Below are 14,497 nucleotides of genomic sequence, written 5' to 3'. Positions count from 1 at the left end.
ATGGGGCCAGATAGAATTGCAAGGGGCACCACGAAATATAGTGTAGCTGGGTACCTCAGAGGAAGGCGACAGGGGTCCAGGAATGGCTATTCTCTGCTCCAAAAGGATGGGACTCTTCATTCATTTGGCTGGCTATCTTTTTTCCCCTTCTGGTTTTTCTAAGTGGGAATAGAACCATTTCCTTTCTCTTTGGGTTATTTTTTCCCCAGTTAGATCTCACTGCCCACTCAGCCTACCCATACTTTATTCTGGTCCAGTTTTGAACTGTGGTGGAAATAACACCCCCCCTCCATGGGTAAGGGGTTCCAATGTAGGGTGTGTGCATAGCTACCTCCAGTGACACAGTTTCACAGCAGTCTGCTGAGGGCACTTTTAAATCAGCTTCCCCAGGTTTCGAGGAAAAGCCTTCAGTGAAAACCTTGGAGATCAAGGGATCCCAGACACTGACTAGGACCCTGGAACAGTAGGAGGAGGACAAAGCCTGACCTCCAAAGTCCAAGGAAGGTGATCCTGGAGAACAAGGAACTCATCTTAAGGGAGACAAGCCCGTACATTTAATCCACAGGACCATGGGTGACGATGCGGGAACATGTGCCGCTTGGAGTGGGGCTGCCTGAGTGGCTGCTGAGCTCAGCCCTGGGGACTTAATCTTCCTTCCTTAACAGACAACCGTAATCTCAGTCATAATAATCCCACCTTTGTGTAGAGCTTCATAGTTTACAAAGCCCCTCATAACTAGTATGTAACTTACTTTTCTCAACAACAGAAGACAGATAGTGTGGTATGCCCTCCTATCCATCTCCACTAATTCAGGCCTTCGTCATGTCTCCGGGGACACTTACACCAGTCTCTCTGCATCCATTTGCCTCCCTCTAGTCCATTCTCAACACTGCAGCAGAGTAACCTCTTTCACAAAGAAAGCTGGCCCCTTCCTTCCCCTCCTAAAGCCCCTCGGTAACTCCCCTTACACTTAGGATAAAATCCCATCCTGAGTGCTGCCCGTCAGGCCCTCCACGGTATGACTCCTTCCTGCCTCTGCAGTTTCGTTTCTCCCCTCTACTCAGTCTGAACTCTGTGCTCCCGCAACCCTGAATGGCATACGGTTCTGCACGAGCCCTGTACAGTTTCTCACTTTTGCGTCTTGATTTCCATGGGCTTTCTCTCTGAAATGCCACCTGTCCTCGCTTTGGTTCTTTGGGTTGCTAACTCCTCCTCACCCCAAACGGGCCAACTCAAACATCACTTCCGAGAAACCTTTCCCAGTGGCCACACACACACACACACACACACACACACACACACATTTGGCTGCACACAACCTACACTGTGCAGATATAGACTGTTGCATTCATCACACTGCACTGCCCTGATATATTACTGCATCTGTGCCTCTGTCCAGGTTGTCGGCCATCCTAGAGAAGGTCTATTACATATTCATCTTTTTACCCTGGCACCTAGCATTGTGCCTGATATCTAGTAGGCTCTCAGTAAATGGTTTTTGAAACATTATTTCAATAAGCCTGCATTTGAAACTAGGGAAACTACTGTTCAAAAGGCTTAAGGGATTTGTCAGGATATAAACTAGTAAGTGGGAGAAGTGAAATGCTAATCTAGGTCCTCTGATACCCCAAACACTTGAAACTATGCCACACCACCTTCGGAGGAACTGAAGATCATTTTGTGAAGTGGAAAAGTTATATCTCTTGAGGGAATTTTTCTTTTGTGTTTTATTTTTACATCTTTCGAATTTCAAATCCTTTTGAGAATCTGAGGAAAGCTCTAGGCTTTTTCCCCAGAAAAATTAACATATACACCAAATTTTGTATGTAACATAAGAGTATATTAGGATAGGATAGCTGTGGCTGCAGTGACCTATAAACCACAAATCTAAATGGCAGTACAACAGAAGTTTAACTCACTTTAAAGTTCCCTGTAGGTTAGCAGGGATTCTCCTCCCTCCAGTGAGTTAGGGTTTTAAGCCCCCTCCACCATGAGTCACTGTTGTCTTAACACATGCTTCCAAATTACCACACAGAAGACAGAAATGAAGGCGCACTGGTTTATTACTGCTTCAGCATTAAAATGGCACATAGCGATGGTAAACTGCAAAAAGTCCACAAATTCCTTCCATCTTGTATGGACACCCTTTTGCAAAATGACTCTGTTTCCTCCTATCCACAGGTCCTGTCTGTCCATCTTTTGAGTGTGGGTTTGGCCATTGCTTTGGCCAACTGAACACTAAAAAACATAAGAGTTTTAAAAAGCACTTGTACATCACAGCCCGACCTTCCTTGCTGCTCTTTGGAACCATGAGATAACCATGAAGAAGACTGAGCTAATCTGTTTGGAGACATGTGGTCCAGTTACCCCATCACTTCAGCCAACAGCTAGTACCTACAGCCAGACAGAATGAATCCTCAAGCAGGTGAGTAAGACCATCCTGAATCAGCCAGCTCCCTGCCGACCCACCAGCCAGCTGAGGTTGCGTAAGTGAATCCAGACAAGACCAGCAGAACCACACAGCTTAGCCCAGACCTATTTGACGACCCGGATAATTTTAAGCTAATAAATTACTATTTTAAGCTACTAAGTTTGGGGATTACTTGTTATGCAGCAAAAGCTAACTAAAATAAAAATATGTATCAGGAGTGGAGTGTTGACATAGCAAAAATCTGAAACATGTGCCATTAACTGTGGAGCTGGATGCTAGAAAATTAGTTATCAAAGACTGGAAAAACAATAAACTGTTATTGAATGCACAGACCTGGACCTATGAATTTCTGCATATAATTTAAAGGCCTGGAGACACATGATCATTTTTAAAAACTCTCTGCAGTTCAGCAAGGAGATCTATGGCCAGAGAGTAGTAAGGTGTGATAACTGTGTGGTAATTGTGCTGGACCTAAATCATTCCTCAGACTTCCTAATTGCAGAATAAAGCCTTGGAGTTACAAAAAGAAGAGTTTGGGAGTCAGGAAAAAGAACTTGTACCTGACTGTGGAACCAGTTGTGAGACCCCCATCTCAGAGGTATTGCATACTTTGTGGCTTATTGTCAATATCAAACAAGAGGCTGTATGGGAAAACCTGTTAAATTGCTAAGAACTGTCTTTGAAAAGCATGTGCATTATCAGGGCAGCCTGAGGCTGCCATCCTCCTGGCCTGACCCCAGGTGAGCACCACCTGCAAACACCAGGGGGCGCCATGAGGTTGGAATTCCAGGGGACCTACTAGAGCCTGGACTCGAAAGAATCCAGGAGAGTCAGTTGGGAAGGCTATCTTGAGAAAGTCAACATTAGTATGAAATGTAAGTAATAAGTCATATTTAGCCAAGTGGCAGATATTCTGGGCAGAGGGAACAGCATGCACAAAAAGCTGGAGGTGAGAGAGCACACGATTCACTCATGTAATTGCTTTTCTCTAAAATTTGCAGTTTCTTCCATGAGTCTATCAGGTTGAGGAGATGGGAGACGAGTCTTTATCTTTAAGGATATGGCTTCTCTTAAATGCAGGCAGATATGAGAGAGGACATGGATCTTTCTTGAAATGCAATTTTCTGCTTGTTTGTAAGTGATTAACTACCATAATCAATTGAGTCAAGGGTCAGGTCACTGCATCCTTTGGGACAGCGATGGGATAGTCCTTTGTGCTTGGGGTAATGATGCCTGGAATGCCTGCAGGGTGACCTGACAGCCAAGCTTGTGTCTTTGGGCACATTAAGGTGAAGGAACAACTGGCCTCTGTGGCTTTCCATCCATCTCCTTGCTACTCTTTCCTATTTGCATTTCCAACCCAGTCCAGCTACTCTGGTAGACATGGCAGGCTGGGAGCAGGCTGGTATTCTAACCTGTGTCAGGAAACAGGTTAAGGGGCTTAATGTTTTATATTCAAACCTGAAAGCAGCCATATGAAATAGGTGTTAATGAATTATTAGCCCCATTTTTCCAGATGCCAAAACAGTCTTAGAGAAATTAGGTAGCTCATTTAAGAAAGTCAAATCCAGTTTGTGTTCTTTCTGCCAGCCCACCCTCAAGTTGCCTGCTGCCTCCCCACTCTGAGGCCATTCACCTCCTCCTGCAATATCAACCAGAACAGCCAACCACTGTGTTCACACAGTCCTTTATGGGCGGCGGACTGGTTTCGCAAATGCAAGGTTAGTACAGTTTAGACATGAATTTGTTGATTCTGAGGAGTCGTCGATGGTTTTCAGGGAGGTACACTGGAGAGCCTTGACCGTTTGCACATTGCCTCTGAGTGTACAATCCTTCTCAAACACTCCACTCCTGTCTCCTCACCCCAGGCATGGTAGGTGCCATCTCTAGGTTGCAGTCAGGGTGACACTGTCCACAATGGAACTGAAAATGTGCAGACACTTATGCCACATCTGGTCGCAGGTGGTCAAGGTGTCACTGCTAGGGGGGTCGTTGCGAACATTTGCTTGGATTGTGCAGGTTCAAGACAGCCTCGTGTGATATTTTCCTTCAATTCTCTTTAATGGTGAGACCACAAAGAAATGATCGGGTAATCAGTGTAGTATTGAGAATAGTGAAAACATGAAGGGGAAGCACTCTTCTAGGTTCAAATAAAACAAGCTTGACTCACCTTACTTGAGTGGCACCTTCCTTTCCTGTGTTCAACCCTAGAGGAATGACAGCAGGTCCCCTCTGGCCTTTGCCGTGGGAGAGGTGGTAGGTGAAGGGCAAAGGCATTTACTGAGCTCCTTTCAGGTGCTCCTACTATCCCTTGTGAGGCTTACTAGCCAATCCTGGGGACAAATGTTAAATCTACCAATACCAATGATCTCCGTTTCACTTCCCAGCAAGGTCAGGGAAGCGATCTGCCCTGCACACAGTGAAGCGCTATGGCAGTCATATAATAACAACACACATATTTGGATAGTTGTTCTGTTATAATTACCATTTTTATACTGTCTATTTGTGGAACATTTTCACACTGAGTATCTCATCTGACTATCCCAACTGACAGGTAGGCATAGCCCTCCCAGGTTTACACATAAGGAAACAGAATCAGGGACAGTCCATAAAAATAGCAGGTCACTTAATAAAGAGATCATGGCGTATGTGCTAGGCACTGGCCAGAGTGTTTTAAATATTTAGATTTATTTACACTTTACAACAACCCTGTGAGGTGGGTACTGTTACTATCCCTGTTTTGCAGATGGGGAAACTCAGGCCCAGAGATCTTAGTAGTTTGCCCTGGGTCACACAGCTGGTAAAACATACAGAGAGAACTGGAACCCAGGTGGATGGGCTCTAGAGTTCTACAGCCCTCTTGTCTACTTGCTCAGCATCATGTAGTTAAAAAAGAGGCAAAACTGGAGTTCAAAGCTTGGCCTGTCTCCAAACCTTGCACTCTACTTAGTTGTAATAGTTCACATGTCTGGGGCTTCAACACGGGCCTGTTCTAAGCACTTTCTCATATAAACTTACATTGCACCATTTTGCAAATGAGGAAACAGGCATAGAAATAAAGTAGTTTGCTCAAGGTTACAAAGCTGGTAAGTGGCAGAGACAGGATGTGGATCCAGGCAGTCTGAACCTAGAGCCCACAGTCCTTACAGCCTTGGCAGCCTGTCCTCTCGGCTGCTCTCCCAAAAGCTGGTTACATGTGCCACAGTGTTTTCCCTCATTCTCATTGGTTTCCAGAGTCACAGTGAAGTTTTCTGCCTGTGCAAAGTCTAAAGGGTTTCCAGTCACTGGTGGCTTTCTGTTTACTTTGTGGAACTGTTTGCTCTATGGGGACAGAAGGTGACAGTAGTGCTCCCTGTGCAGGCTTCCTATGGATCTAGGAGCCTCCGCTAGATCCCCCATCATATAGAGAAAAGCAAGATGTCCAGGACACGGTCCTGGAGGATGCCAGCAGAGCTCATTCTCCTCTGTGCTGCCCTGTGTTGTCTCAGCTTGCCTGGCTACCGGTAAGTGACGTCTGCAAATGATTCCCCGATCGGTAATATGACAGGGACTATAAAGCCACATAAGGCTGACTGCTTCTGTGTTGTGTGCGTATTGAATAAGGAACATCTCTTCAAGCAATTTGCATGCATCTGATAAAATGGTAGCAACAAATTATCATGGAACCAAGCAGCTGGCTTCAACAAAAGTTCCTCTACAAAACTGACATGTTTAAATGTATTTTGTCATGCTGAGAAGAATAGGATGCTTGTTCTGTGTTATGAAAAAAGCCTCAGTGTGATTCTTTATGCAAAAGATTTGTTATATATGGAAAAAAGAGCCAATTCATATTAATGATTTTAATATGACAGTGATCTACTCTACCTGCTCATCACCCCACACCCCTAGGGTTCCCAGGCTCTCCCTTCCTCACATACACCCTCCAAATGTCCCCAGCAGCTAAATGTTAACTGACTCATTGCATCATTTTTTTGGTATTCATTAATAGGGCATAAAACTGGCTCAAGAAAATATCTGAGTAAAAGCTCAGAGTTAATCTGAGTGTAAGTTCAAACTTGGGCTTCAGTGACAGAAATGCCAGTGTCTTGCAATCTGGGGTCCCCCCAGTGCCTGAGATGCCCCTGCTTTGAGTGTTGAACCACCCAGGCCTCTTTGTAGGCAGCTCTGTGGGAAGAAGGACTGTTAATGCCCCTCCATTTACTTATGCCATAAATGCTGTCTGAGTACCACCTCTCACTTAATGTGCCCATTGGGCACACCCCTTGGTCCCAGCTCTGCTGAGCACTCAGCCTCCATTGGGCACCACCCCGAGATCAGAACGGTGAGTATTCACCACCCTCTGGGCACTCAATAAAAAATAGCTCTTATGATTATGAAAACTCTCCACTTGGCCCCAAGAAGAATCAAGCTGCCAAGGACTTCCTTGTGTGTACTGTATATACATACAGAGAAGGATTCAGGACCCAAGGAGACACGTCTGGAATGGAGGGTCTAAGGTGATCATAGCCACCCGACCCACAGCACTGATCCCTATGCAAGGCCCTTGTCAGGCTCTGAGGACACAGAGAGGACTAAGACACACAGGACTTATGTTCCCATGGAGAAACCTAACATGTGAGCACATACTATCTGAACTGTTGCAGGAGATGATACAGGTGCAGGCGAAAAACAGCAGGGAGCAATCAGCTGTGCTGGGCATGCATGGGGTCTGGAAGGGATTCTAGAAAATATGATGCTTGGGCTAAACCTTTACATATGAATAGGTGTTGGCCAAATGGCCAAGGGTGTGAAGGGTGTGAAGGGTGTTCCAGGCAGAGGAAACAGCATAAACAAAGGCATGGCAATGTGAGACAGACTGGCTTGTTCCTGAAGCTTCAAGTCCCTTCAGTAAGCCTTGAGCCCAGGCCAAGTTGGGGAGCTGCCAGAGACGAGATGGGAGTAAGCAGGAGTTGGATCATGGGCAGCGTTGAGGGGGCATTAGGCTGCCAGCTAAGGAACTTAAACCTTATTCTCTAGGCAACTGGGGAGCCAGTGAAGGGTTATAAGCAAAGGAAAAATACAATCAGATTTCCCTCTGAAGTAGGAAATGGAGATAATGTAATATTCCAGCAATGTCATGAGATAGATGTGATCTCTTATTGTCATGATATAGAAGAGCAAACTGATCCTCAGAGAAGAGATTCCCCGATGTTCCGTGAGTCTCAGACCCATACCTGGATCCAGGTTTAGTGCTCTAGCCTCTACCCATGATTCCCATGGGGCAATCCATAATTCCATAAGTATTTAAACTCAAAATAGGTGATTATTGATAAAGTAGAAGAATAGCCTTCAGTTCTGGAACAGAACATACTAAGATCGCCTTTCTATTAGCTAAAAAAGAATTTTGTTTCTAGTTACTTTTGTAATCAAATCAGGTGAAATAATCGTCATGTTGTCATAAGACCTATGGTTTATTTATTACTACTCTGTGCCTGGCATTTAGATAGATTAGCTCTAATCCTCACAGCTATTTGAGGCAACTGCTATTGTTTACAGTTTTGCAGAGAATGAAACTGAGATTCGGAGAGATCTTGTACCTGTTGCAAGGCTACTCTGTTAACACAACAGAGTATGGATTCAAATCCAGTTTTTTTTTCTGGTGCTGAGCCCCTTTATATCCCTGCATCTTTCTGCCTCTCAGTAATGCATTATCCCCTCTCCATCTGCACCATGTATCTGGCTTGCTGGACTCCCATGCCATTTCTCTATCTCTGGGCCACACATTTGTTGCCATGAGATGTTGCTTTAAATTTCATGTCTACAACAGCAAAGACAGAGAGAGGAGAAACTGAAAATCTGCCACCCAGTAGCTGCCCCTTCTAGCAAAGAGGAAGGATGCTATTTGCAAAGGGAATGCAGCTGCCTAACAAATTGTGTGTGACAAGAAAGTTGTTGTGTCAGGGCATTTCTACAGAAAGCCAAAATACATTGACGCATCCCATCTATATAAGCTGATGGCTCGCAATTTATTGCTGACCTAATCTTGCTGTACTTGATGGATCCATCTTTATTTTGATCAGAGACTCCTGTTAGAAAGACAGTAGGAGACAAGGGCCCAGTGAAATATGTCCTAATGCTAGCAACAGCATTCCCTGCACCTCAAGGAAAGGTACATTCTTGCCAGTCCTTATGTAGACAGATATGTTCCAAGGACTTGAAGAAGGGTGTTTATTGTAGCTTTACATTTGCATTTACACATGCAAAACATTGGGAAAATATGTGTCCTTCAAAAAGAAAAAGAATAAATTGAATGCAATATATGTCAAACAATGGAACATACATATGAGAGGAATGAACTAGATCTCTATGAATCAACACGTATATGCCTTAAGAATACAATGTTGATTGACAAAAGCAAGTTGTAGAACAAGTGTGGTATGAGTAAAGCACACAAAAGCAATGCTATGTATTGTGTATGCATGTTCGTATGTAAAAATATTTAAAAGACTGAAAGGAGGCACACAAATTCATGACCATAATTCTCACTGCAAAGAAGGAGAGGGAATTGGAAGTGGGGATAATAAATTTCAGATGTGAAATTTATAGCTATTTCTGCATTTAAAAAAGAACTTGAAAATATATCAAAATGTTAACAATTACAATCCTGGGTTGTGAGTACATGATAGTTTATTATTTTATTTTCTGTACTTCTCTGGGCATGTTTAAATTTTCAACATTAAAAGCACACAGAGGATTTTGAATGACAGAACTCAAGTCAGTTGGTCAAAACATCCACGTGGTTTGTTTCTGTAGAAATTCATGGGCATGAAAGACACATGTTGGATCCACACACACAAGCTCTGACCAAGTCTGTCCTTTTTTGGCCCCATGCTATTCCCAGGATTTCAAAATGTGATTTAATGCTAGCCTTTCTGATTTGCATTGTTGCAGTACTAATAAGCCACACACATCTAAGCTGATGTAATTTACAAACATTTTATTTATTCAGCTGATTACTTCATTATTGCATTGCCACCTCCATAATGAAAATTGGGTACAAAAATCAGAGAACTGGTGGCTATAACTACTTTTTACCAAGTTCCTTCTGTAAACAATCATCTTGCCTATTAACATTCTTTCAAATTTTAGAGAGGAAAATAACTGTGATTCTTAATAGCTCTTGTTGAATGTTACTTATCCACTCTGTCTGAACTATGGCCCTGAATCGGGTTGATAGTTGCTAAAAACACAACCTAACTGTTTATTGGTTGAAACAGGAAGAAGGTACCCTGCAGAGCTGTCAAATACACACTCAGGAGAAGCCAAATCACAGACAATATTGTTTTGTCAACCCTGGGCAAATCAGTAGAGAAGAGCACATTCTGAGGCCCCTCCCTGGTGCACAGCATCCTGCCTTGAGTAACTGTTTCACAGTATCCACCTGTGGTTTCCAGGAGAGTCTTTGACCTTTCGTTAAAGATCCAACTTTACTAGGCAATTGATTTTTGCTGGTCCCCGGGGCAGTCATGGAGATGGATTTCACTGGAGTTAATATTCTCCTCTTTTTAGGAGTTTTGCCAAGTGAGAATGTATTGTTAATGACCTTGTCTGGAGTGATGCACTGTGTATTTGAGACGGGGAAACGATGCTCTCCCTAATGACTCAATCTTGGACACAGGGATGAAAGAGGCCTTGCATGGAGACAGAGGGGCCTGGTGGAGTGGACACTAGCTGGGTTCCCTTCTAGGCAGCATGGGGCAGTGGACGAACTCAACCTCTGAAGTCCAACAGACCTCAGCTCAGACCCCAAGATCACTGCATACCAGCTGCACGTCTCAGGCATTTCCCTCACATTGCCTTATCTTCTAGACATATTTTGGGTCTCATGTTACTTGACTGCTCTGCAGGTATGACACCATTTGCCTCTCTCCCCCCGCCCACCCCGGCCTCCCCTCCATCTCTACTCTCTGCTCTACATGTTCTATGCCCTGGCCTGGCAGGACCAATCTCTCCTGGTCTGCCAATGGTGCTGACACTCCCCCAGGACTTAGCTGTGACCTGCTTCTCCTTTCAAGAGCAGTCTTGTCCTCTCCCAAAGCTTCTCATGATCAGATCTGTATCTCTAGCACAGATCTTTCTCCTGAGTCCCAAGCCTATATTGGTTGGAGTTAGCTACAGACTACTTTACATAGGTGTTCCACAGGCACCTGGAACTCGTCATGTCCCAAACACATCTTCCCCAACAAGCTCCTCTTTTGCTCCGGTATTCCCCATCCACCCACACATTCACACTGGAAACCAGCATCATCCTAAGCCCCATCCTCTCTAACCCACCCCTGTCCCGTCATGCATCACTTTCTGTCCATGCCACCTGAGAGATTCCTTGTATGTCTGTCCTCCCGGACACTGCCATAGGTCCAGCTCACATCACTCACCAGCACTACTGCACGAGCCTCCCACCTGCTTTACCTTCCGCCAGGCTCTCCCCACCCCATCCAGCCTCCACACTGCAGCCACCACGACATCCTGAAACAAAGCTCTATGGGGTCTGTGTGCTTACAAACCTTGCCCACTAGATAAAGTCCCAAGATCTAGGATGTGAGACACATTCCTCTGTTCCTAAGACAAACTGTGAGGTGCTGAAGGCAGAACCTGTGTCTTATATTCTCTGCATTCCCTGGAGTACTGTGCCTGGAGGTTGTTTATTCTCAGCAAATGTTTTGTAGGCTTGTAATGTGAGAGCGTGCCTACATACGATCCAGGCCACGCCTCTCATTGTCCAGAGCACAGCACAGCAGCCCAGAGATGGAGAGGGAATTGCTCAAGTCACACAGCTAGCTGTGGTTGAATCCCTGCATATCTGTAGCACTTTAGAGTCTATGATGTTCAGATATACTTTCTTATTTAACCCTAGGAGGTAGGTATGATTCTCCCACTATATTGATGAGAGAAGTGAAGCTCACACAGGTTGAAAGACAAGACCAGGATCACCGAGCTGCTGATGGACTTGTCTTCTGATCTGAGTTCGATACTCTTTTGACTAGCTAGCCACAATGTCAGGCACTCTGGGTATTTAGTCAATATTTGTTGGATGAATTAACCTATAATTGAATGATGATAAGCTAATAGCATTGCACAAGTGAGCAAATATGTATTTACTGAATAGATGGGTAGGTGGTTATACTTAATTCCCATCTTGACTCTTTGCTCATGGTGACCTTGTAGAGGAGAAAGGCTGCACTCTCTTGAGTCAAATGCAGTCAATGGGAGCTTTGCCAAGAGTAGACAGACTCGGAGTGTGGATGGCACGCCGATGCCCATTGACTGTGAATTGTCCAGCTGGTCTTCCTGGAGCACGTGTGATTCCTGTCAGAAGAAAAGGGTAAGTACCCAGGCATTTGGGGAGCGCTCAGCTTCCAGAGGCCCTGATCCTAGGGTAGTAGTAGTAGGATCTCTATAAATGTTGGCTGATTGAATCAACGAATTTGATTCCTCTGTGTCTCCAAGTGACAATCAGATCCTTTATTTGATCTTTTAGGCTTTCCCAATCATATATGACCTTGTCCATGTTAGGAGCTTTCTGTCCCCACTCTTGCTCTTTCAATCCATTTTTCATGATGCAGCCAGGGGAGCTATTAAAATATAAGTCTGGTCTATGTTTCCTCCAGTTTGAAACCACTCAAAGTCTACCCAAAGCCCTTAGGATCAAGTCCAGACTTATTGTATTCAAGGCACCACATGCTCTAGACCTGGCCTACATCTCTATAAAACATGCCCCACTCAAGCTCACAGAACACTTGTATTTCTCTGACCATTTCACACTCTCTCTGCACCTTTATTCATGCTGCTTTTTCAGGCAGGAGTAACCTTTTCTACCTCCTTCGCTGGCAAATACCTTCTCCTAATGGGGACCTCCTCTTTGGTTCTGTAACTTCCCAGCCCCACTTGCAGTGGATAGATACCTTCTGTAAGTTATAACAGCTCTCCTTTCCTCCTGTATCTGAGCATTCATCATTTTACTTTTCTTTTAGTGTTTACCTTTCCATTAAACAGTGAGCTCTTAAAGGCTTAATCAGTTCTGTATCTGCAGTGTGAAGGCCAATTTCTGGAACATATTAGGTGCTTCATAAATATGTTTTGTTTGACCTCATTATATCTTCTGACATCTCCATAAGGAAGAGAGGATAGTCATTACACTTTCCCTTAGGCCTGTGGGTAAACAGGTTCAGAGCAAGTAGGTGATTTCTTGGGCTCAGATCACTGGCTCCTTGTCCAGTGTTCTACCACTAGAAACTCACAGTCTCTGCAGTATTTGTCCTTCAGGCCCGCTTGTCGTGTGAGGGCTGACGCAGGATCCCAGATCTGATAACAGCAGATGCATCAGAGAAAAGAGAACCATTGCCATTTCCCCAGCTCCCAGGGAAGCCAAACCAGCCACGGGCTAGGACCCTAAAGAGGCTGTGCAAGTAGGCCCAGGAAGATTGCACAGAGCTAGTGGATCACTGTGGAGAGCAGGCGGGTTCGTTCAGCTCCCAAAGTAAGCTTTACTGTTGAAGTCATCAACAAAGATCCAATATTCTCTATAACTGTTTCATCTGCACCATGAACCAGGAAGATCCAGCATCAGCCAACCAGCCAGTCAACTAGAGCTCTTCCCTTGGAGTTTGCTACATACTTTGCCTCAGTGGCCATCAGCACTCTTACAGGGCCACTGGCTGAGGGTTCATCAAAACCTTTCACCTGAAATTGGAACAGTCTTTCCTCCATCATTTCCATGCTCCTGAAACCCATTTTGTCATTGGTGCCTGGGGTTTCTAGCAATGTTGTTTGTAGACCTCATCCCTGTCCTGCCAGACTCTGTCTACTGGGAAGACAGACCCTCTGGAAATGCAAAGGAACATAGGCGAATGGTTGTCTCTTCTTCTTTTTGGATTTCCAATGCCATACAAGTGATAATTATGGCTGCTTAACCTGTCATTCTGCAAAGGGGCCATTATCCTGGTTTGCCTCCTTTGCTGCAACAGAACCTTGACTGTCACCAGCATTTGGAAGCCACCCAAATCTGATCACTTTCTTTCCCTGCAGTGGTTTCTCATTGCTCCATAATAAAACATTCAATCTAATCTTACTAAGGCCTGGAAGGCCCTGCCTTACCTGCTACTAGTTGTGTTTCTCTCCAGCTCTTATCACCCTCCCTTCTGTACTCTTCTCTCTGGCCATGATGAATTTTTTTATTTTCTAGGACAAGGTACAGTCTCTTTAGTCTCTCGGCTTTGGTACAGCAGTTTCTTCCACCTGGATTACTCTTCTCTACCCTCCTCCTGCCAGCTCTTCATGTTTGGTGCCTACCATCACCACCACCATCACCACCACCACCTGAGACCTCCTTGAGGGCAGGCTGGAGGGCACAATTATGATCACAAACAAACAAGCATAAATAACACCTACCTTTTTCAACACTGGGTGGCTTAATCAATATTTTGGAAAATCAAGCAATATTTCTAGAGTAAACAGGAAGGTAAAGAAAGAAATACTGACTGCTAAAAATTATTAACAATAAAAAAGAAAAAAGTACAAGAAATCGAGTGCTTGCTATGTGCCAGACAACATAATGAGATCTCAGATATATTATAAATATAATGGAAACTCCATAGCTGTACATTTAGGTAATTCATTATCCCTTTTTTGTATATTAGAACACTGAGACCACAAAGGTTCAGTAACTTGCCAATGTCCATAACCAGGAAGTATCAGAGTCAATTGGGACTCCAAAGCACATGCTTTTTCATGTATAAAATACTGAGTAAATGAGAATACTTGAGTCAACCCACTGGAGTAATGGAGCTGAGAGATTGTGGTTTTGTTCTACTGCACTGATTGCATCAATCTGTTTACTACCTTTTGACTCCAAAGCCCAAGCTTTTCCCACATTCAGCATATCTTTACTGATCACTATAGATGCAGAGATCAAAGACAAAGCCCGTGCCCTCAGAGAGTTCACAGTCTCGTTGAGATAGTCAGGCAGACCCCAACATAGATCCTTCAGTGCCTCACTCAGCTCCCAAGACCCCGGAGGCTCTGCCCTTG

At 44.4% G+C, this 14,497-nt stretch overlaps 1 protein-coding gene across 2 annotated transcripts in view; it reads left to right on the top strand.

Moving 5' to 3' along the window:
• The first annotated feature begins 5,684 nt into the window (after positions 1–5,684).
• The window catches only part of C8B (complement C8 beta chain), a 35,579-nt gene continuing 26,766 nt past the window's right edge, over positions 5,685–14,497 (top strand). Inside the window, exons 1-2 of one of the 2 annotated variants that reach the window (XM_036911217.2) lie at positions 5,685–5,934; positions 11,636–11,792. In XM_036911217.2, coding sequence (XP_036767112.2) covers positions 5,849–5,934; positions 11,636–11,792 — 243 coding nt within the window. In that variant the 5' untranslated portion in view covers positions 5,685–5,848. The remainder of the gene's footprint in view (positions 5,935–11,635; positions 11,793–14,497) is intronic. The other variant, XM_036911218.2, reaches the window with a different exon arrangement.

This window comes from Manis pentadactyla, chromosome 4, assembly GCF_030020395.1.
Source record: "Manis pentadactyla isolate mManPen7 chromosome 4, mManPen7.hap1, whole genome shotgun sequence".
NCBI classification, from domain to species: Eukaryota; Metazoa; Chordata; class Mammalia; order Pholidota; family Manidae; genus Manis; species Manis pentadactyla.
The sequence above is the reverse complement of the archived record's forward strand: the minus strand, read 5'-3'. Positions and strand labels throughout refer to the sequence as shown.